This window comes from Osmerus eperlanus, chromosome 9 (assembly GCF_963692335.1).
Source record: "Osmerus eperlanus chromosome 9, fOsmEpe2.1, whole genome shotgun sequence".
Lineage (NCBI taxonomy): Eukaryota > Metazoa > Chordata > Actinopteri > Osmeriformes > Osmeridae > Osmerus > Osmerus eperlanus.
The window spans coordinates 17,232,351-17,254,464 of NC_085026.1; the positions used below are offsets into that span (position 1 = coordinate 17,232,351).

At 50.4% G+C, this 22,114-nt stretch overlaps 2 protein-coding genes across 3 annotated transcripts in view; one reads left to right on the plus strand and one right to left on the minus strand.

Annotated features, from left to right (window-relative positions):
- Window positions 1–16,333, minus strand: part of eml5 (EMAP like 5) — a 40,630-nt gene extending 24,297 nt beyond the window's left edge. The window contains exons 1-4 of the mRNA XM_062470095.1: window positions 15,852–16,333; window positions 7,322–7,481; window positions 4,775–4,873; window positions 4,171–4,239 (exon numbers count right to left, since the gene is read on the minus strand). Of these exons, the coding sequence (XP_062326079.1) occupies window positions 4,171–4,239; window positions 4,775–4,873; window positions 7,322–7,481; window positions 15,852–16,048 (525 nt within the window). The 5' untranslated portion in view covers window positions 16,049–16,333. The remainder of the gene's footprint in view (window positions 1–4,170; window positions 4,240–4,774; window positions 4,874–7,321; window positions 7,482–15,851) is intronic.
- A 731-nt stretch (window positions 16,334–17,064) lies between these two features.
- Window positions 17,065–22,111, plus strand: ttc8 (tetratricopeptide repeat domain 8). Of its 2 annotated transcripts, XM_062469984.1 has the most exons (15): window positions 17,065–17,380; window positions 17,844–17,873; window positions 18,000–18,120; window positions 18,462–18,525; window positions 18,635–18,794; window positions 18,983–19,072; window positions 19,174–19,218; window positions 19,305–19,390; window positions 19,543–19,630; window positions 19,986–20,096; window positions 20,269–20,408; window positions 20,847–21,021; window positions 21,158–21,280; window positions 21,388–21,471; window positions 21,584–22,111. In XM_062469984.1, the coding sequence occupies exons 1-15, from the start codon at window positions 17,267–17,269 to the stop codon at window positions 21,698–21,700; spliced, it is 1,548 nt and encodes a 515-aa protein (XP_062325968.1). In that variant the 5' UTR covers window positions 17,065–17,266; the 3' UTR covers window positions 21,701–22,111. The 2 variants fall into 2 exon arrangements, with proteins under 2 accessions (XP_062325968.1, XP_062325969.1); XM_062469985.1 differs by lacking the exon at window positions 17,844–17,873 and having other exon boundaries at window positions 17,066–17,380; window positions 21,584–22,108.
- The last annotated feature ends 3 nt before the right edge of the window (window positions 22,112–22,114 follow it).

Consider the following 22,114-nt stretch of genomic DNA (forward strand, 5'->3'; position numbering starts at 1 on the left):
CACTGACTCATTTTCCAGACCCCTCAGAAAAGTTGTTTATCGATGAATTAATTCAGCTTATGTAGCGAGGGAGGCTTCTATAAAATCACAGGACAGATTTCCAATCCACAACCAAGCGCTTACGTCTTTATGAAATGATGAGGGACAGATCCCTAGCCAGCTGATCTGCATGCATGCACACACCCCTCCCTGGTGCTCAACATGCATACAAACTCATCTATGCCACACACACACAGAAACACACACACACAGAAACACACACACACACAGAAACACACACACACACACAGAAACACACACACACACAGAAACACACACACACAGAAACACACACACACAGAAACACACACACACAGAAACACACACACACAGAAACACAAGGTCGACTCCATCTCTCTCCAGCAGACGTATAGCTCGTCTGTCATTGGGATGCACGGACACATCAGACGGCGGTTAGCTCGGCCTGCTTCACAGTCAGACCCCAGGACAGGCCTCTGTGTCTGCCTCTGTGTCTGCCTCTGTGTCTGCCTCTGTGTCTGCCTCTGTGTCTGCCTCTGTGTCTGCCTCTGTGTCTGCCTCTGTGACTGCTACTGTGACTGCCTCTGTGTCTGCCTCTGTGACTGCCTCTGTGTCTGCCTCTGTGTCTGCCTCTGTGTCTGCCTCTGTGTCTGCCTCTGTGTCTGCCTCTGTGTATGCCTCTGTGACTGCCTCTGTGACTGCCTCTGTGTCTGCCTCTGTGACTGCCTCTGTGTCTGCCTCTGTGTCTGCCTCTGTGTCTGCCTCTGTGACTGCCTCTGTGTCTGCCTCTGTGTCTGCCTCTGTGACTGCCTCTGTGTCTGCCTCTGTGTCTGCCTCTGTGACTGCCTCTGTGTCTGCCTCTGGTCTGCCTATGTGTCTGCCTCTGTGACTGACTCTGTGACTGCCTCTGGGTCTGCCTCCGGGTCTGCCTCTGGGTCTGCCTCTGGGTCTGCCTCTGTGTCTGGAGGTGAGGCTGAGAGAGGGACGACGGCGTGAGAGCGATGACACACACACACACCCACACAGACAGACACACACACACAAACAGACACACAGACACACACACACTCACACACAGAGAGGCAGGAGAGCCAAAGCAGCTGAAAAATGGCAGCCGTTTCCATATCCTGCCAGAGGAGAACACATCTCGCAGACCCCCCCCCCAGCCCCTCCAACGCATCCGCTCATTTCAAACCTGCCACAGTCAGAAGAGGGAAAGGAACATTTAATTTCCCTAACAAATGAACTTCCATTTTTGGGGTTTTGTGTCCCAGCCTGCAGAAGAGGCGGCAGGGAGCAGAGAGACTGCGGAGGCCCTCCCTGCTCCAGCCTGATAAGGCAGGGAGCCCACGACTCCAGATAATCCTCCCTGCTGAATTACTGAGACGAGGCAGGACACTGGAGGGCTTTGTGATGAGGCCAGAGGAGGGAGAGAGAGAGAGAGAGAGAGGGAGAGACAGAGAGAGAGAGAGAGAGAGGGAGAGAGAGGGAGAGAGAGAGAGGGACACATAGAGAGAGACAGAGAGAGGGGGAGTGAGAGAGAGACACAGAAAGAGAGAGAGCCAGAGAGAGGGAGAGGGGGAGGGAGAGAGACACAGAGAGAGAGAGAGAGAGAGAGAGAGAGACACAGAGAGAGAGAGAGAGAGAGAGAGAGAGAGAGAGAGAGAGAGAGAGAGAGAGAGAGAGAGAGAGAGAGAGTATAGGCTCTAGAGGCTTGGTTTTGTTTGCCTGGAGAGAAACAAAAAGTTGAAGGCAGCCCTCCATTCTGCCCAGGTCCGAATCAGCAGCCTGTCACTCACTCACTCACGCAAGCACACGACTCAAAGCTCTGGTCCCCCCCCCCCCCCCCTCCCTCCTTCCCCCTCCTCACAACCCCACCCCCACCACACGCGAAAAACCTTTTAATGTAATCAATGTGGAGAGGCTGTAATTCACCAGCCGAGAGCCTGGCCCCTCCCTCTCCCTCCGGGCTCCCTCCCCACAACCCCGGCGGACCCCAGTGTCATCACCCCGCCTGGCAGGGCGTCGCCCGCGGCCTGACTGACAGGCTGACAGGCTGACAGGCTGGTCCTGGCAAGGAGAGGCAGGGTGAGTCAGAGGAGGGGCTGCCTGGGTGCCCGAGGGTCAGGGGGATTCTGAGAGAACATATCCCCATCCAGCCCACCTCATTTCTCTCTGATTGACCCTGGCAGTCCACAGTGACATAGGAAACTCATCCGTCACACAGAGTGAATCCAGCAAGCACAATGTGTGTTTGTGTGTGTATGTGAGTTAGTGTATGAGTGTGTGTATGAGTGTGTGTGTGTGTGTGTATGCACCTTCCTGCCAAAGCAAATTCCTTGTCTGTGCAAACTTTCATGGCGAATAAATCCCATTCTGATTCTGATTCTGATTCTGATGGGTGTGTGTGTATGGGTGTGTGTGTGTGTGCACACAAAGGATGCTCGATGTTAGAGTAATGGCTAACACACACTTAGCAGCTTCAAAGGTAAAAACAAAGTCATGAACAAATGAACCACTTCCTGTTGGCTAAACGATTAGCTGTCCAGCTAGCCAGCCCTTCTGTGGTGGGGATTGGGGGGGGGGAGGGGGGGCGGGGCCTGTGGGGGAGGCGAGGCCCGGGCAGGGAGCAGAGGTATTCTCAGGGAGTCTGTGTTGTACCCTGCCTGAATGCGAGAGGATTACTGGGGCTAAATCTCCTGGATGCACTGAGTGCTATATAATCACTCAGCGCACAGAGGCCTGAGGAGCAGATGTCACATGGTCCGCAGGGTAAAGGCTCTGGAATTATGTGGGCCGATTGCTGGATTGCCTTGGCATCGGGAGAGAGAGGAAGAGAGTGAGAAATCAGAAAGGGGGGGGGGACACGAGAGGAGAGGGGGACTGGTGGGGGGTGAGGATGGCTTCTCTGAGTGGAGGGCTCTTAGGGGAGTCTGGGTATTATTGGGAAGAAGGGGGTTAGGAGGGGGAGGGGAGGAGGGGGAGGAGGGGAGGAGGAGGAGGAGGGGAGGAGGGGGAGGACAAGCAGGATTGTGAAGAGGGAGTTAGCAGAGATATTCTTCTCTTGGGAAATACAGTCTTGAACATCACTATTCCATACCCACCTCAACAACGAGAGAGAGACAGAGAGAGACAGAAAGAGACAGAGACAGAGAGAGACAGAAAGAGACAAAGAGAGACAGAGACAGAGAGAGACAGAAAGAGACAGAGACAGAGAGAGACAGAGTCATAGAGAGACAGAGAGACAGACACACACACAGAGATAGTCATAGAGAGACAGAGAGAGGGAGACAGACACACACACAGAGTCATAGAGAGAGAGAGAGAGAGAGAGAGAGAGAGAGAGAGAGAGAGAGAGAGAGAGAGAGAGAGAGAGAGAGAGAGAGAGAGAGAGAGAGAGAGAGAGTCAGACAGGGGTAAGGAGAGACAGAAAGAGTAGACAATCACACTCAGTGAAATAGAGAAATGTTGTGACAAGTCGACACTCGAGACACAACCTCATTTTTGGAAACAGAATCTCCTTTCAAAACACACCCAGAGAAGATTACTGAAACGCCTCAGAGAAAGGTTAAGCACTGTCTGGAGATGGTTTCATGAAAGACCTTCTTCTATGAAAAAGGACAAATTATATAGCCTCAGAAAAAGGACTGAATCCAGCTACAGTTTGTGGCGAGTACTGAAAAGCTGACTGAGAGAAAATATACAATATTTGAATACAGACACTGCTGAATTATCCTACAAAAAGAAGACAATTCTCCTTCTATACAGTCCACGTTAATATAGATTAACTTGAAAAGAGAGATTTCTATGTGTCACTGCCTGTCCTACTTAGGGTAGGGTTTAACATCCACGAACCCCAGAACATTAGCATTTCTCCTCTTTGATATGGTCTTGCCGATAATGCAAGAAAAACAGACAGGACTACAGAACCGTTGCATTTCCTCTTGGAACATTCTGAAATAATATGCAAATGAGCCACAATAGCAAACCACTCCAAGAGCCTTCTGTTCTTTAACAAGCCCTGAATCTCAATTTTCACTTTGTGCTGTTGAAAGTAAAGTCAGCATGTGTAGCGTGTGTGTGTGTGTAGTGTGTGTGTGTGTGTAGCGTGTGTGTGTGTGTGTGTGTGTGCTGCATCGTGATGAGTCGTACCTTGATATGTTTGACACCACAGCTGACAAGCTTGCTGGGCTGATACAAATCCCACGATATGTCAAATATCTGTTGGAGTAAGAGCACAGCAGGTTCACTGCACAGTCAGGGATCAGAGAGATGCAACATCAAGTACAAACACAACGCAACAAACACCATGCAAATTCAATCTTGCTCACATTTAATTCAATCTGAAACTATATGGCTTATTCGTTTTCCATGGTTAACTGAATGAGCATTTGTGTCTGTGAGAGCAGACCGAATGTTTTTGTGTTATTGTCAATATTGTGTGGCTGTATAAAGTAATAAAGAAAATCTGGAGCCATTTCATCTGTTTTTTTATCCATTTCATTATCTTAGTGTTCCCTCAGAGTCTGTCTGGGATGTTAAATATCCATCAGGCCTAACTGGTTTATGTTCGATCTCCTGGGCTCCAAGCTTCATCCTGCATCCATTTAGAGGTAATTAAGCTGATCAAGGGAGGATGAGTGAGGAGGAGGAGATGATGGAGGAGGAGGAGGAGATGGTGGAGGAGGAGGAGGAGATGGTGGAGGAGGAGGAGATGGTGGAGGAGGAGGAGGTGGTGGAGGAGGATGAGACGTACCCGGTCGGTGTGGCCAGGGGCAGCAGCCAGGACTCTTCCTCTCCTCCAGTCCCACACACATATAGTGTTCTTCGAGTCGAGGCCCACTGAGACCAGACACTGCAGAGGAAAAGGCACAGAGGCAGGAGAATCACAACACGGCACCAGGACACACTCTGTCCTGCCTTTCAACAGTAGGGAGTCAGGTGGCTGAGCGGTTAGGGAATCGGGCTAGTAATCTGAAGGTTGCCAGTTTGATTCCCGGCCGTGCAAAATGACGTTGTGTCCTTGGGCAAGGCACTTCACCCTACTTGCCTCGGGGGGAATGTCCCTGTACTTACTGTAAGTCGCTCTGGATAAGAGTGTCTGCTAAATGACTAAATGTAAATGTAAACAGACACGACAAAGGGATCTCTCTATTCATGCCACGGCTGTCAAGTCCGTCAAGATGATTCTGTTTGTGGTGCGTGGTAGAGAGAGCCGCTCCCAAGCCTCTGGATGTTATAGCGGTGGGGATGGAAGGATCTCCTACAACCAAGTGTGTAGGCAGCAGTAGCAGGAGAGGAGCGCTTATGGAAATCCATATCCACCCTGCTCAGTACGAGGGTGGGTGTTCTCTTTGATCCGCTGCTGAATCAGTGTTTAGGCATTCAGATGAGCAGGGGAAAGGGTTAGGGACCACTTCCACCGTGGTGGAGGAGTCTGTATTTTAACGAGGGGTAAAGATCTACCACTTCATGTTGAAACATGGACAAAGTGTGGATTTGAACCCATCCTCCAGCACATTTACATTTACATTTAGCAGACGCTCTTATCCAGAGCGACTTACAGTAAGTACAGGGACATTCCCCCCGAGGCAAGTAGGGTGAAGTGCCTTGCCCAAGGACACAACGTCAGTTGGCATGACCGGGAATCGAACTGGCGACCCTCGGATTACTAGCCCGATTCCCTCACCGCTCAGCCACCTGACTCCCCTAGCACAGAGCAAGACTGATGGGATAATCTGGATTTTAAAAAGTCTAGATGAGAAATGAGAAACCACATTGGATTAGAGAACAAGGAGCTGGTTTATGATCCGTACGACAGACTACTGCTGGGTCGTACTGCTTAGGTATTCAATACGTATAAAACTCGACGTAGGAAACACAAGTGTAGTCCTGATAGTGTTGCCATGGTAAACGGACTGAGGGATTCCTACTGACATGCCTCCCCTGAAGCGTGCCTCGGCCTGGACCGCGGGGAGCGGAGAGGCTGAGTTAGAGGCAGAGTCAGGAGACCGGCAGAGGCACTGAGGCAGTGGACGATCCTGCAGCCTCAGAGCCCGTCTGTCACTTCCTGTCTCCATCTTCCGCTCTCCAGCGGACCAGAAAGAAGCACAGGCTTCCCCTGTCTGTCTCTGGGAGCAGAGGAGGTAGACCTCTGCTCCCATGGGCCCTGTCTGTCTCTGGGAGCAGAGGAGGTAGACCTCTGCTCCCATGGGCCCTGTCTGTCTCTGGGAGCAGAGGAGGTAGACCTCTGCTCCCATGGGCCCTGCGGGACACCGAGGAGGACTTGATCTATTAAATATTGATTTGGGGAAATATGAATACACCCCACGACAGCACACTGTGTGGGGTGAACATAAACCTGTGCGCCCGCTGACAGTCTGCGATCGAGCCGATGGTTCAGAGGAAAGGGTCTACATCATGTTTTCACTTTAATGGCGCTGGAGGTGAAGAACGAGCCTGTCTCCTGGGAGCTTGTGTATCCACAGTCACAGACCAGTCTCCCATGTTCACCCTCCACGCCAACGTGTCAGCGCCTGTCTACCTCCTCCAGCCTCCAGCCTGTCAAGGTTCAGTCGCAGCCTGAGCCAGTGGATGAGATTCCACCTGACTCTTAAAGGGAAAGCTTTGAAGCGTGCCTGCTACTGGTCTCCCTGTGTGTGCAGCCGTCCTGCTAATGCTACAGGAGTGTTCAGGGAGGTGTCGCCCAGCCGGCCGGGGGGGTCAGTGGAGCAGAGTGGAGCTCAGGAGCGGGTCAGTCCACGGGGAAGTAACCTCACCCCGCGGTCCTGCTCACCAGCTGCTGCTGTGGCTGCTGGGTGACTAACCCAAATCTCTCTGTACTCTCTATTACACTGTGTTACTGTGTCTATATACTGTTTACACTTATGTATATATATTCTTTGTATTAAAACCACAAAGAAACTCCTAATGCTGCATAATCAAACAAATGGCGGCCCGTAGCAGAAGCACAAGAGTGCCAAACTACACAGGGTTTTATGGACGGTGTGTGTGTGTGTGTGTAAGTGTGGTTGTGCCCGGCCAGCGCCCCGAGGGGGCTGGGGGGACCACGTACCTGTCCCTCCAGCGCCCCGAGGGGGCTGGGGGGACCACGTACCTGTCCCTCCAGCGCCCCGAGGGGGCTGGGGGGACCACGTACCTGTCCCTCCAGGTAGAAGGCCCCGAGGGGGCTGGGGGGACCACGTACCTGTCCCTCCAGGTCGAAGGCCCCGAGGGGGCTGGGGGGACCACGTACCTGTCCCTCCAGGTCGAAGGCCCCGAGGGGGCTGGGGGGACCACGTACCTGTCCCTCCAGGTCGAAGGCCAAGCAGGCGATGCCGTGTGAGTGGACGTCCTTCAGGATGGACACAGTCTGGACGGTGTAGGAGTCCCACACACAGATGTAAGGCTCCTTCCCCACCTGGCCCGTCGCTACGAGCACGCGCTCCGGATGGAGAGCTAGACTGTAGGGAGGGGGGGAGGGGGGGCCGGGGGGGGGGGAGGGCCGGGGGGGGCAGACAGGAAGGATGGGAGAGAAATGGTCAGTTAAATCCCAGCTGTATCCACTAGTCTAAAACAATCATTCAGTAGATCTATGGCTGATTAACCCCCTCGACAGCTGTGTGTGTGTGTGTGTCCTTGTGTGCACGCATGCGTGTGCGTGTTTGGCATGTGAACAGAGAAAGCATAAGAGGGCTCGGGTTTTCTCAGACAGCAGACACCATCAGGCTGAGATGATGCCATGCTGACACTACGCCAGGCGGGGGCAGAGGCTGCTCCCCCTCCTGCTCCCCCTCCTGCTCCCCCTCCTGCTCCCCCTCCTGCCCTCGCTCCCCCTCCTGCTCCCTTCCTGCTCCCCCTCCTGCCCTCGCTCCCCCTCCTGCCCTCGCTCCCCCTCCTGCTCCCCCTCCTGCTCCCCCTCCTGCTCCCCCCCCTGCTCCCCCTCCTGCCCTCGCTCCCCCTCCTGCTCCCCCTCCTGCTCCCCCTCCTGCTCCCCCTCCTGCTCCCCCTCCTGCTCCCCCTCCTGCCCTCGCTCCCCCTCCTGCTCCCCCTCCTGCTCCCCCTCCTGCCCTCGCTCCCCCTCCTGCTCCCCCTCCTGCTCCCCCTCCTGCCCTCGCTCCCCCTCCTGCTCCCCCTCCTGCTCCCCCTCCTGCTCCCCCTCCTGCCCTCGCTCCCCCTCCTGCCCTCGCTCCCCCTCCTGCTCCCCCTCCTGCCCTCGCTCCCCCTCCTGCCCTCGCTCCCCCTCCTGCTCCCCCTCCTGCTCCCCCTCCTGCCCTCGCTCCCCCTCCTGCTCCCCCTCCTGCTCCCCCTCCTGCTCCCCCCCCTGCTCCCCCTCCTGCCCTCGCTCCCCCTCCTGCTCCCCCTCCTGCTCCCCCTCCTGCCCTCGCTCCCCCTCCTGCTCCCCCTCCTGCCCTCGCTCCCCCTCCTGCTCCCCCTCCTGCCCTCGCTCCCCCTCCTGCCCTCGCTCCCCCTCCTGCTCCCCCTCCTGCTCCCCCTCCTGCCCTCGCTCCCCCTCCTGCTCCCCCTCCTGCTCCCCCTCCTGCCCTCGCTCCCCCTCCTGCTCCCCCTCCTGCTCCCCCTCCTGCCCTCGCTCCCCCTCCTGCCCTCGCTCCCCCTCCTGCTCCCCCTCCTGCTCCCCCTCCTGCTCCCCCCCTGCTCCCCCTCCTGCCCTCGCTCCCCCTCCTGCTCCCCCTCCTGCTCCCCCTCCTGCTCCCCCTCCTGCCCTCGCTCCCCCTCCTGCTCCCCCTCCTGCTCCCCCTCCTGCCCTCGCTCCCCCTCCTGCTCCCCCTCCTGCCCTCGCTCCCCCTCCTGCCCTCGCTCCCCCTCCTGCTCCCCCCCCTGCTCCCTCTCCTGCCCTCGCTCCCCCTCCTGCCCCCGCTCCCCCTCCTGCTCCCCCCCCTGCTCCCTCTCCTGCCCTCGCTCCCCCTCCTGCCCTCGCTCCCCCTCCTGCTCCCCCTCCTGCCCTCGCTCCCCCTCCTGCCCTCGCTCCCCCTCCTGCTCCCCCCCCTGCTCCCTCTCCTGCCCTCGCTCCCCCTCCTGCCCTCGCTCCCCCTCCTGCTCCCCCCCCTGCTCCCCCTCCTGCCCCCGCTCCTGCCAGGTCTCACCCCCATGCGCCCTCACAGGGCACAGCAGGTCTCCCTCTGACCTTCCGCTGGTTTCACCTGTCCTAATTCAGTCAGGACTGCTGGATCTGTCCGTTGACCAACTCTCCTTCTCCCTCTCCGCCTCAACCTGGTTCCCTCTCTTTTGGGAAAGGTGGAGCTCTGCATCAACAGTCTGCGGTCTGGTTCGTACATCCACCGGCAGCTACACTGATTCACTGGGCAATTCTTCCCCTTGCCTTGTCCTGTTATCTATTGCATGCAGCCACTGAGCTCACTCATTGTAACCCAGCCGCCTGTTTTGCCAACTGCACTCCCAGATTTCTGATGGTAGCGTGCAGAGTTACTGAGAGCAGACGAGGGAGGCAGGCAGGCGGGCAGGGCAGCATGCTTCCTCAAATTAACTCAAAGCCAGTGTGGCGGCTCTCCCTCTCTCTCCCGCTCCTCTCTTCTCCTCCCTCCTTCCCCTCTCTCTCCTGCTCTCTCCTCCTCCCTCCTTCCCCTCTCTCTTCTCCTCCCTCCTTCCCCTCTCTCTCCTGCTCTCTCCTCCTCCCTCCTTCCCCTCTCTCTCCTGCTCTCTCCTCCTCCCTCCTTCCCCTCTCTCTCCTCCTCCCTCCTTCCCCTCTCTCTTCTCCTCCCTCCTTCCCCTCTCTCTCCTGCTCCTCTCTCCTGTTTTCGAAAGGGACTGACTTCTACGTTCCATGTTTAGGCATGAGGAACAAGGGGCTTCCAGAACACCACTAGAATCACACAGTATATACACTTGACACCTCTCCTCTCTTCCCCACCCCCCATGCAGCTGAACCCACTCCAAACTGGCACAAGTTCTCATCTCATCTTATATGAATTACATAATCATAGCAAAGCTGCTAAAAATAGCAATCAGAGAAAGAGGCAGTGATTGGTGCTCTGAGAGACACCAAGTGGCCTGCCAGGGCCAGGTGCTGTACAGGTACAGACAAGAGAAGATGAAAATGGTATTATGCTTGTCAGACCGGTCTGCTCAGCTCAGTAAGCCACACTGAATCAAATCCTCACTGAATCAAATAGTCACTGAATCAAATCCTCACTGAATCAAATCCTCACAACATCCTCAAAACCATCAACTCAAGCAGGGACAAAAAAAAAAACCCAGTCCTGTCCAGGGCCAGGCAGCGCCCCTCCTCCACCAGCCCAGTCAGCCAACGCCAAGCTGGGACTCACCACAGCCACCACAGGTCAGCCCAGACAGGGCCCACGGCCTACACAGCTGCCCTGCTCATACTTGCCCCGCTCATACTAGGGAGTCAGGTGGCTGAGCGGTGAGGGAGTCGGACTAGTAATCCGAAGGTTGCCAGTTCGATTCCCGGTCATGCCAACTGACGTTGTGTCCTTGGGCAAGGCACTTCACCCTACTTGCCTAGGGGTAATGTCCCTGTACTTACTGTAAGTCGCTCTGGATAAGAGCGTCTGCTAAATGACTAAATGTAAATGTACTTGGTGGAATCACTTCCATTGCTCAAACCCTTCCTACGACCGGATGACTTCAACCACAAACCCTAAAACTAACCCTAACGTCTCTCCGATTCCAGCCTCCGCTGAACACACACTGTTTAACGGAGGCGCTGTGGTGGAGGGGAGAGAGGGGTGTGTCTCTCTGTGTCTCTCGGCCTGCAGGCTGGGCCTCTGTCAGTGCTGCAGCTCTCTGGACTGCGCTACAACAGAACAGCCGCTTCAATTACATTCCTATCAGCTAATGAGTTTGGGAAATCCCTCCACTAATGGCCAGGCCTGTGGAGCAGCTATGCAGTGCTCTGGTTTGATCTACGGTGCGTTGATGTGAGGGTTTACACCCTGCCAAGAACTCCCTGTATGGCCAGGCACACTGGGCCGGCTAACAGGACGAGCCATCAAGTCAAATTGATTGGATTCGCTGAAATGTGTGGCCTGATGCATTCTGAGAGGAAGAACTGGTGGTGGAGGAGAGGCTTGGGCTGGATAACAGTCTGTTGTGACACTGCAGGGCCCGGGTGGTGAGGGAGTCAAAGGCAATTCAGTGCGTCAGAAGTGTCAGATAGAAAAGGTTGACACGAAATGACACAAGGGGTAGAAATGAGAACATTCTCCCCCGCACACATACACACCAACACACACACATACACACCAACACACACACATACACACCAACACACACACATACACACCAACACACACACATACACACCAACACACACACATACACACCAACACACACACACACCAACACACACACATACACACCAACACACACACACACCAACACACACACACACACACCAACACACACACATACACACCAACACACACACACACCAACACACATACACACCAACACACATACACACCAACACACACACATACACACCAACACACATACACACCAACACACACACATACACACCAACACACACACATACACACCAACACACATACACACCAACACACACACATACACACCAACACACACACAAAACATGGCTGATTGTCAGGTTTGGTCCACACACACACACACACACACACACACACACAGAGTATTCACCTTGCCTGCTCTTGCCAGGGATTATAAGTAAGAAGGGGATTAGCACATTTCAAAAAGTCAGGGTTTCCATGATCTTCTGTAGATTCTAGAAAGAAAATCTTAATTCTGGACGCCAAAAATAGAACAATGTCCAGCACCTGTCTGTGCCAATGCCGGGCAGTAACAAGAGATATTAATAAAACAGCACCAGAACAGTGTCCATACTGAAGGACCACTAGCCCATGCATCAACAGAATGGATTACTGTGACAGAGCCAGGAGGTGTGATTCAGCTGCCTGTCAATAGCTATCTTACACAGATGAGAATATCCTCATAATTTGAGTCAATAGCAGTGAATAGTCTCTTTATACAGCTCTCAACTAACAATGGGTCTAGCAGTTCAAATACAAGACACATAATACCAGCAATCTGACAGAGCTTTCTGTCGAAGGGCTTAGATGTTCCGTGTTAGGACAGGTGTCGTGGCCATGTCTGTTTTAACGAACATCTAGTTTCGATGAGCATCTCACCAAGGTCTACAGCTGGTTGTTGAAAATGCTGAGGCATTCTATTAGCTTAATAAACCGTGTTTCGGAGGAGCCTAATTAGAGTAGACACGTGCTCTTTAGAGAGCACAGCAGCACTTCACCCCGAGTCAGACTGCTTCCCTCAGCCTCAGAAAGGCCTTCAGGAGACTCGCTCCAGGGAGGACGTTCCTAGCAGAGCGCCAGGGGGGACCAGGAGACGCCCTGCCTCCAGTCCTGCCTCCTGCCCTGCCTCTAGCCCTGCCTCCAGCCCTGCCCTGCCTACTGCCCTGCCTCCAGCCCTGCCTCCAGCCCTGCCCTGCCTCCTGCCCTGCCTCCAGCCCTGCCTCCAGCCCTTCCTTCAGCCCTGCCTCCAGCCCTGCCTCCAGCCCTGACATGCTACAGACTGCAGGCGCTGGATAGACGACGTATTTGCTTGAGGTGTTTCTCACACCTCACTGTGCGACTTCCTGTTTTCATCGGTAGCCATGATGGTTGATATGTTCTGGTCAGGGAGTGATCTGATTGGTCGGTCGATATAAAAAAATATATATACCAGAAACAACAGTACCACACTGTTACTCTGAGTATCATCAGACAGCGTATGAGCACGTGGCGTTTCAGTGTCGAAGAGAGAGGCGAGTATGAAAGAAGAGGGTGTTTAGTAGCTCCACTGCAGTAGCAGGCTGTGCTACTATGCATAGTATTCTAGGCTACTAGGATATAGGCTGTGGCCCCGTATGGGGGTTGACACTAGAGCTTTGTGGAAGCCCTGGACAGGATAAGCAGCTTTAGGATAATGAATGAACGGCTGTAGTAGAGTACGTATAGGGATTCTCCACAGACAGCGGTCAGCCGGCAGGCAGAGAGGACGCACAGCTAAGGATGTGAGGCAGAACCAGCCAGAGCTAAAGGCTTTTCCCTCGATGATTCGTGTCACCTTAGCAGGCTCAATGCATGGGTGAATCTTAGAAGATCATATTGCTCGCAGCATGCTACTGTACACTGCGGTGTGCGTCAGCACATGTCAGAGCATATGTCAGGAGTACTCTATATGTTGGCCGATGTACGCTATAGGGGACAGCATGTGTGTAGGCCTATTTTTATATAATACTGATAAAATCGAAACATGGGACTTCCTAACAAAGGTCTAGAGTCAAGTTTAACTGCTGGATGTTAATCTTATAAGTAGTCATGGGGGGGGGGGGGGAATCTGTCGTTGTATTATAAACATAATTCTAACATCACATCACTAGCAGAGCCTGGATATTGTAACATGTAAATGCAGCCCTACAATACAGCACTCCTCTATAGACACTGTTAGAATAAACAACACTATGAATCAGATCAGATTAGGGATTACATTGGAAAAGAGTGCATTCAAGTGCACATAGCTTAGAGAAGCCATGTAGAAATGAGATTCAAGGTGAAGAGAAAAAGGCAGCTCTGGAATGAGGCAGACAAGCAGGACCAGTCAGTATGAAGACTGAACTGAGACACAAAGAGAGAGATAGGGAGAAAATTACTGGTGCGCTCGCCTCTCTAATAAGGAAAAAAGGAGAAATGTATCATTCTTAATGCCGACTAAAGACACGCAATTTGAAAAGATGTCTGTTAAAGTCCCAATCACTACTTAAAAGCACAGATTCAAGATGAGATGTAGTCAAAAAAAATCCAGGAAAACTAGCAGTATTATTAGAATTGGTGGTATGATGTGTGACACACTGGTCAATAGAGCGGCCATTGTTTTCCTCATCGACCTCCACTTCCTGCTCATCCTCCACTTCCTGCTCATCCTCCACTTCCTGCTCATCTTCCACTCTCTCCCCTCCCATCCATCTCCTCTCTCCCCTCTTCATCCTCCTCTCTCTCCCCTTCTCCTCCCCCTCCCTCCCTCCTCTCCTCCTCCTCCCTCCCTCCTCCTCTTCCTTATTTAAAAAACAACAGAGGATGCTGCAGGGCACACCACACAACATGCCAGACACACCACACCACACAACACCACACCAGGAAGTAATGACGATTCAGGTCATGAACACAAACGCTGAAGCTCAAACATCAAACAAAAACGAACGAGGCACATGAATCAAAGCATGGACGGAGAACATCCAGAGACAGAAAACGCGTCTCTATTGGTCACTGTCTGTGAGTAGGAAGGAGAGAGACATGGACACCTCCCTGCAGTCTGAGGCCACTGCACCTCATCCACACGAATGAGTTCACCACTGGAGTGGCCCGACAGGGAGACCTGAACAGGCTCATCCCTGCTTCTCCTCACCTGACACAACAACCAGTCTCCTGGACGCTTCACGGTCTAGCTTCGTCTCCACTCGGTCCGGAAACCTCCATTTGTCCGTGTCTAGACTTCCCACATCTCAAGTCAACACAGTATTAACAAGCAGGCGAGGTATTGGCAGGGCTATTGCAAGTGTTTCTTTTTTATACAGCCAAGTTGGCCACAGAATGTGCCTTTAGACTGCAACAGGAGACTGCAAGCCAACAACTCTGGATCAGGGCTCAGGTCTAAGTTGTCAGACTGAACTGCTCCAGGATGGAGCCTGATTCTGCAGCTCGACCAACTGAGGTGAGGGCTCTCCAGGAGGACACACTGCCTATCTGCCTCTTCTCTGGTTCCCCTAGGATGTAGCTAGGCCTTGAAGTAGACTTGTGCTTGAATAATGAGTAAAACACTGTCTGATCCAGTTTGTATCTAGACAAATTTAAAAAAACTACTAGTCATTGCTTTTATACTGTTTTCATTTCAGAAAAACGAAAATAATGAAAATGTAACATCTGTATTTATTGTATGTTCGAAATAGCTAAATTAGTATAAATTAATATGGTTTTGCTCTGTAGACCTAATTATGAATGGTTATCCAACTGCCTAGTAATTGTACCGATGCACTTAACACATAAGAGGTGATGCACGGTTAGTCTCTCAGTTCTGTTGACCAATTAATAATGAAACAGCAGAGCAGCACGGTGACAGTTTATAATCCCAGTTATCTCCAGGCCAACCCACACGTCAACACGAGCGATGGGCACCGTCATTTTACATCATTAAGAGTACAGCCGGTCTCTGCATTGTATCCCCTTTAAATAATGAAATAAAGCCGTTGTAAAAATGCCGAATGACAACCAAGAACCGTTGCTCTGGAGGTTAACTAACCTCCGTTGGGTTATAACTATCAGTGGGTCTGCCTGATACTATTTCACCTGTGTCTCTTTTTGGGGAGATTTGACATGTTTAATGTTCACATTCATGCTTTTGCAGCTTTCCTGGTTCACTGAGCAGTCAACATTAGTTTGAAAGATGGCAATGAGAGCAGACAGGAGGTTAGGCTATATTTCCCTTTTGACAGATGGAGGGATGAGAAGAGAGGAAATGAAGAGAATAGAAGCCTGTTTCCTGGCTGTTGTGATGAGGCTGTGAACGTGGACGGCAAATAATGACTGACTTTGTCAAACGGCATGTGTTACGTAATTTGCTAACAGTCGGCTATCTGTGTTTGGGAATATATAATAACTTTAGGTAGGCTATAACTAGGAACTAGGCACTACGGGTAAGAAAACTCTCCCATCATGGGTAACTGTCCAGGTGCTGAAATTCGCAAGCGTGCTGTCTCAACACACATACTACTTTGGAAAATGTTGCCTTTTTTGTGGATTTACCTGATTATGTCATCGTTGTGACCCAAGTAAAATTTTTGCTTGTGTTCTCTTGTGTTATACACAACTCCCACGCCGGCGACAAAGTAGACTATTTCCTTGGCCGCGGTATAGTACAGGTTGTTGCGGCACTGATGTCCCCGGTATCCGTACACCCACTCAAGTCGTAGGTGACAATTCGGAGCGGTTCTGTCAGCCATTTCTGTACTTCTTTGTCTCTGTCGAGATAATTTTTAAATATATTTTCATTCAGCAAAAAATATTTCATTCAAGCCCCTTGTCCTTGGTAATAGTTCCGTTGGAAATGCATTTTGTCCAGAGGAAGCGTTTATATAGGGCATCCGAGTAAGATGTGCATGGCAGTTTCGTTGTATTTGTATATTAAATATCTTCCCTTTCTTTAAAGTCGTTGCCTACGTCGAGCTTCTCATAATGAAAAGCGAATATCTACTTCTACTTTAGTCAGGTCCTTTAACCCTGCTCGAGACAGGTCGAAGCTCTTGTCAAATCCTACAAAGATGGAGTTCTCGACTTATTTACCAAGCACCGCCCTAAATGTTATGGACAGGCGGCCTGTCCAATCACATCTCCGGATATTCATGTAAATTCTGAAGGGATGCTGATGGACCAATGGCATTTATGATTATAATGTTCGTAAATCCTCCTCTAAAGAACCAGCGCGAGCCAATGGTGTGTAGTTTAGACAAGACGCTTTTGGCAGCTGTCAATCAATGATGTGCATCTTGATAATCAAAATGGTATAAAATTGTGTTTAACCAACATAGCATATTTGTGTTTGGTCATTAACATAGTAACCCCAACATGACTTTAATTTTACTTACTTAAAATTACTATGTTCATCTATAAATACTGTGGCTACTGCTTTTCTCTGGATAACAGTCATGTATTCACAACTGTGTTTTTACCCAAAGGTATGGTAGGCCTAATTTCACGCCAAACTTTTGATAAAACTTGAGAGCCTTGTTTATCTAACTCACACACAGTAAACGTAGCTAGCTCTAGTCAGTTCTAGTTGATTTGGTCGCAACAGTTCCTTTCAATTTAGTCTACCAACCATGAAAATATATTGTCTTTCTCCAAATGTTTGGATGTTTGATATAAGTTTAAACAATAGGTTTGGAGGTTATACGGATAAAAAAGAAGGATTTTCCAGCTGCAATGGACGCATGCACACCTCAAAATTTTTGCCCAGAAATTGTAGTTAAATAAACAAAAAATAAATGGGACAGGTTTGCAGAGATCTTAGGACATAATGCTCACAGCGGATTGGACCTCCCCCCTCCACCGTTGCTCGGTGACAGAAGGACGCTTCCCGCAGATCGACTGAAAAGCTTTTGGTAATACAGCTACCTACTAGCTTTGAATTTCTTGCACAATAAAACACTGTGGAAACAAAAATGGAAGTACCGATGGATCCTTTATTTCTCTCGTGGAGCTATTTTCGGAGACGGAAGTTTCAGCAGTGTTCTGATATTTGTACAAAGATATTGGAGGACAGTCCCTACGACCAGGTAGATGCAACAGTAGCTAATTTAGCTAGCTAGCAACTTGGTTATAGGCTCACTCTGTAGCTATACGTAGCGATAACGCTGTTGCTGTGCATGCTGATGCTACTAATCCCGATTAGTGACGAATCCCGTGCAAGGTTGCCATGCATTCCCTTTCTTATCAATTATTAACATCTTAGCCATGACATTCCCTGAATAACACTTGTTAAGTGGGCTATTCCAGACCACTAGTAGTAGCATTCATTGGTAACTCATCATAGCTAGCTGTCTGCCTGTGCAGTAGGCTACCAATACTAGGCTAGATTGTAAACCTTTCACGCTTTGGCGTCGCTTGTGTATGTGTTTTCCATTTACCTCATCCGCCTCTTTCATGAATTTTGCTTTTTATTTAAATTTGTTAGCCTAGCTATACTTTCAAACCTCTCCTCACCTATCTTCTCAACATTTCACATCGCTGTCACAAAAGGAGGCTGATTCCTCATTACTCATCTCTGAGGTAACACTGCTGTCATGTCTACTGTGCTTTAAGTGTAGCCATTTTCATTCGTGCTAACAGTGAGAGCTGACGTGCAGTGACATATCTTCTCATCCTAACATGATTTTTCCTCTTGGTTTTGGAAAGGCCGCGTGGAGCCTGAAGACGCGAGCCCTGACGGAGATGGTTTACATTGACGAGGTGGAGGTGGACCAGGAGGGGATTGCAGAGATGATGCTGGATGAGAGCTCTATTGCTCAAGTGGCCCGTAAGTCTGTACTCTTCTTTTTACACCAACACACAATGTCACTGCACATAGTCTCTTACTTTCTGATCAGAGATGGCAAAACACACACACCCTTCACTCGAGTCGAAATACAGATACTCATGTTTCAAAAAACTCGGGTAAAAGTTGAAGTGCTGACTACACTTTTTCACTCAAGGTAAAGTAAAGAAGTGTGGGCTCTGACATACTTAAGTAAAAAGTAGCCATTACTTCTACCTGTTACTACTAAACTTTTTACACTAAAATATGTTTTTTGCATGGTGTTTCTGTTTCTAATAGGATTGGTCATACATGTTCTTGTGTGTAAATTAACTTGATTTTAGGCCCAGGAACATCGTTAAGACTTGCTGGCACCAGTCACGGAGGTGGGCCTACTCCAGCCGTCAGGTACGCCGCCACAGCTCAGAACCAACCCTCTTTAGACACTAAAGATACTAATCTAATGGCACCTTGTTTTGTTTGTTGAGAAAATACAGCATTTCCTTCTTTTGTGCAGGCCCATGACCCAGTCCGGACGGCCAATCACAGGGTTTGTAAGGCCCAGTACTCAGTCTGGGAGACCAGGAACTATGGAGCAGGCCATCAAGACCCCCCGCACAGCCAGCACCGCCCGGCCTGTCACCAGCGCATCTGGAAGATATGTCCGACTGGGAACAGTAAGTTCTAACCTTCTTCTGTCTTCAGCATGATGGTTAGCTGTATGGTATATTTTTCATGTATTACGAGGAATTGGGTCATTGGCTTTGTGTTCGTGATCGTAGCTGTTGTAAAGAGGTCATGTTGATTGTGTGGATGTCAGCAGCACCCTGATTGAGTTGTGTCCATGTCTGGTTAATTTACCCAGGCCTCCATGTTGACCAATCCAGACGGGGAATTCATAAACCTGTCAAGACTCAACTTGGCCAAGTATGCCCAGAAGCCCAATTTATCCAAGGTAAACAAGCTTTCACTTGTTGAATAGATTCTTGACAGTATGTGAGATTTTGACTACAGTGTGTCCTTTTCTTGTTAATTTTCACCATTCTCTCTCCTCAGACCCTGTTTGAGTACATCTTTCATCATGAAAATGACGTGAAAAATGTAAGATACAAATGTAGTTTGACTTTGGAGTGTTTCTGTGTTACAAATCCTCAAGGACGTGGTGAAAACAGTCTGTCTCTCTGCAGGCTTTAGATCTGGCAGCTCAGGCTACCGAGCATGCTCAGTTCAAGGACTGGTGGTGGAAAGTACAGTTGGGAAAATGCTATTACAGGTAAGTGTATCTCACAGAGTCTCCAGAAGTGTTGTTTTCAAGTTCAAAGTTCAAAGTACTTTGTCATTGTCACAAAAACAACGAGACAGTAGTTTTACACGTATGGCTAAACAACATCCTAATGTGCCATGTGTTATGATGCTTTGTTCCAGACTAGGTTTACACCGGGAGGCAGAGAAACAGTTCAGATCAGCTCTTAACCACCAGGAGGTAGTGGATACATATCTCTACCTGGCCAAGGTAATAGTGAACACATTACATCACATGTAGCAACAGATGAACAGCTAGCAGCATGACATAGATCAGCATGATCTGCTCTTATCCAGAGCGACTTACAGTAAGTACAGGGACATTCCCCCCGAGGCAAGTAGGGTAAAGTGCCTTGCCCAAGGACACAACGTCGGGAATAGAACCAACAACCTTCTGATTAATAGCCCGACTCCCTAACCGCTCAGCCATCTGACCCCCCTGGTGTTGGATGACTTGGGACCATCATTTACATCCATTGCTTGAATGTGTACATGTTCATGCTTGATGTGTTTTGTTTTTTTTACAGAAAACTACCATGTCTTAAGATTATGATTGTTTTATTTAGGTGTATCAGCGGCTGGATCAACCCATCACCGCACTGAACCTCTTCAAGCAAGGGCTGGACCACTTCCCTGGAGAAGTTACTCTCCTTACAGGAATCGCTCGCATTCACGAGGCACGTTGCTTTACTCACCTCTGTAGAACCCTTGCTTTCTCCTTATTGTGGGTAATGTCATTTTTGTGCCTCGTGGAAAAGACAAGCCTGCACGTGGAACAGTCTGTCCGAATGGTATTCCTTTTCCGATTTGCCGACAGTCACCTGGGCTGATTGTCTGTGCTTCTCATAGGAGATGAACAACATCACCTCCGCCACAGAGTACTACAAAGACGTGCTGAAGCAGGACAACACTCACGTGGAGGCTATCGCCTGCATCGGGAGCAACCACTTCTACACTGACCAGCCTGAGATCGCTCTGCGCTTTTACAGGTCAGACACTACGGAGATCTGAGGTCGTTGGTAAAGGGGAAGTTCTGTGGGCTTATATGTGAAGCAATCTGTGACACGGCTTGTAAAAAGGCCTGTACAAATTTACATTTACATTTAGTCATTTAGCAGAGGCTCTTATCCAGAGCGACTTACAGTAAGTACAGGGACATCCCTGAGGCATGTAGGGTGAAGTGCCTTGCCCAAGGACACAACGTCATTTGACACGGCCGGGAATCGAACTGGCTACCTTCAGATTACTAGCCCGATTCCCTCACCACTCAGCCACCTGACTGCCCAAACACAAATAAAATTATATTTGGTTAGATATGAAGGCTGAAGGACTTTATGACCACGAGCATCACCACTGCTCGTTTATCAGAATGGCACTTGTCGTTTCCTCCCTAAAAGCCAGACGTCGTTGTGCGTTTGTCCCTGCAGGCGCTTGTTACAGATGGGGGTTTATAACTGCCAGCTGTACAACAACCTGGGGCTGTGCTGCTTCTACGCCCAGCAGTACGACATGACGCTGTCGTCCTTTGAAAGAGCCCTGGCCCTGGTGGCCAACGACGAGGAGCTGGCGGATGTCTGGTACAACATCGGTCACGTGGCTGTGGTGCGTACCGGCTCCGGCCAGAAACGCCCTCGGCTGCATGTGCAGGCGACTCGTCTCACACAGTGTCAGCAAAACAGTGGGTAGTGAGATGAACTTGATTGTAGATAAAGAGGGTTGTTGGTTTCTCTCTCTACAGGGAATAGGGGACTTGACGTTGGCATACCAGTGTTTTAAACTGGCTTTAGCGTTCAACAATGACCACGCTGAGGCCTACAATAACCTGGCTGTGCTGGAGTTGCGTAGAGGACGCGTTGAGCAGGTGAGAGGGGGAATAAATCCTGTTACGGTTCATTGGATGTGTGAGTTAGAGATGGCTCCTGACTGCATTTATTTAAAATCTTTTTCCCCCCTGCTCTTTTTAAACAGTCGAAAGCGTTCCTGCAGACGGCTGCATCGTTGGCGCCTCACATGTATGAACCTCACTTCAACTTCTCCACTCTCTCAGAGAAGGTAACTGCATTTTCACGCCTTTTCCCACTTCCCTTTTAACCTATTAAACCACCCAAATCAAGCAGTATCTTAGCAAAACAAGCAGTCGTTAACACAAGCTGTCCGTGTCCAGATCGGGGATCTTCAGAGCAGCTACACGGCTGCTCTGAGGTCGGAGGACTCCTTCCCTGAGCATGTGGACACCCAGCAGATCCTGAAACACCTGCGTCAGCACTTCGCTGTGCTGTGAGCTGCGGGGAGACCTGCCTGGCTGCCTGGCTGTCAGGCTGGAGCGACAGAGAGCTCTCGTACAACTGGGCGTGTGACCAGGCTCAAGCTACGGAATATCACAGTCAGTTCTGAGAGGTAGTCTTGACAACGTAGAACTCCAACGTCACGTGGATTAAATTGGAGAAACTGCATACACAGGAAATTATTGTCAAGAATGGGTTTTACTACTCTGTGGTTTTGTGTAGATGTTTCTTGCCCGATCAGCAGTAGCGGATTTTGAAGTATGACTAACCAAAAGTAAGCGGATTGAATTGTATATGACTATTTATTCATTGAAGTACATACTGTATATTTGATAGTTTATTTTCTTAGTACTGCAAAATGTATTGTGATGTGGACATTCCTATGGCTATTATCTAGTCTGTACATTGAC

Bases quoted from the DNA above. Each gene is read 5' to 3' on its own strand.
- ttc8 (XM_062469984.1), top strand. From the start codon at position 17,267: ATGGAAGTACCGATGGATCCTTTATTTCTCTCGTGGAGCTATTTTCGG. The intron at 19,073-19,173 runs GTAAACAAGCTT...CTCTCTCCTCAG, and splicing joins AGAAGCCCAATTTATCCAAG to ACCCTGTTTGAGTACATCTT. The intron at 19,391-19,542 runs GTAAGTGTATCT...GCTTTGTTCCAG, and splicing joins TTGGGAAAATGCTATTACAG to ACTAGGTTTACACCGGGAGG.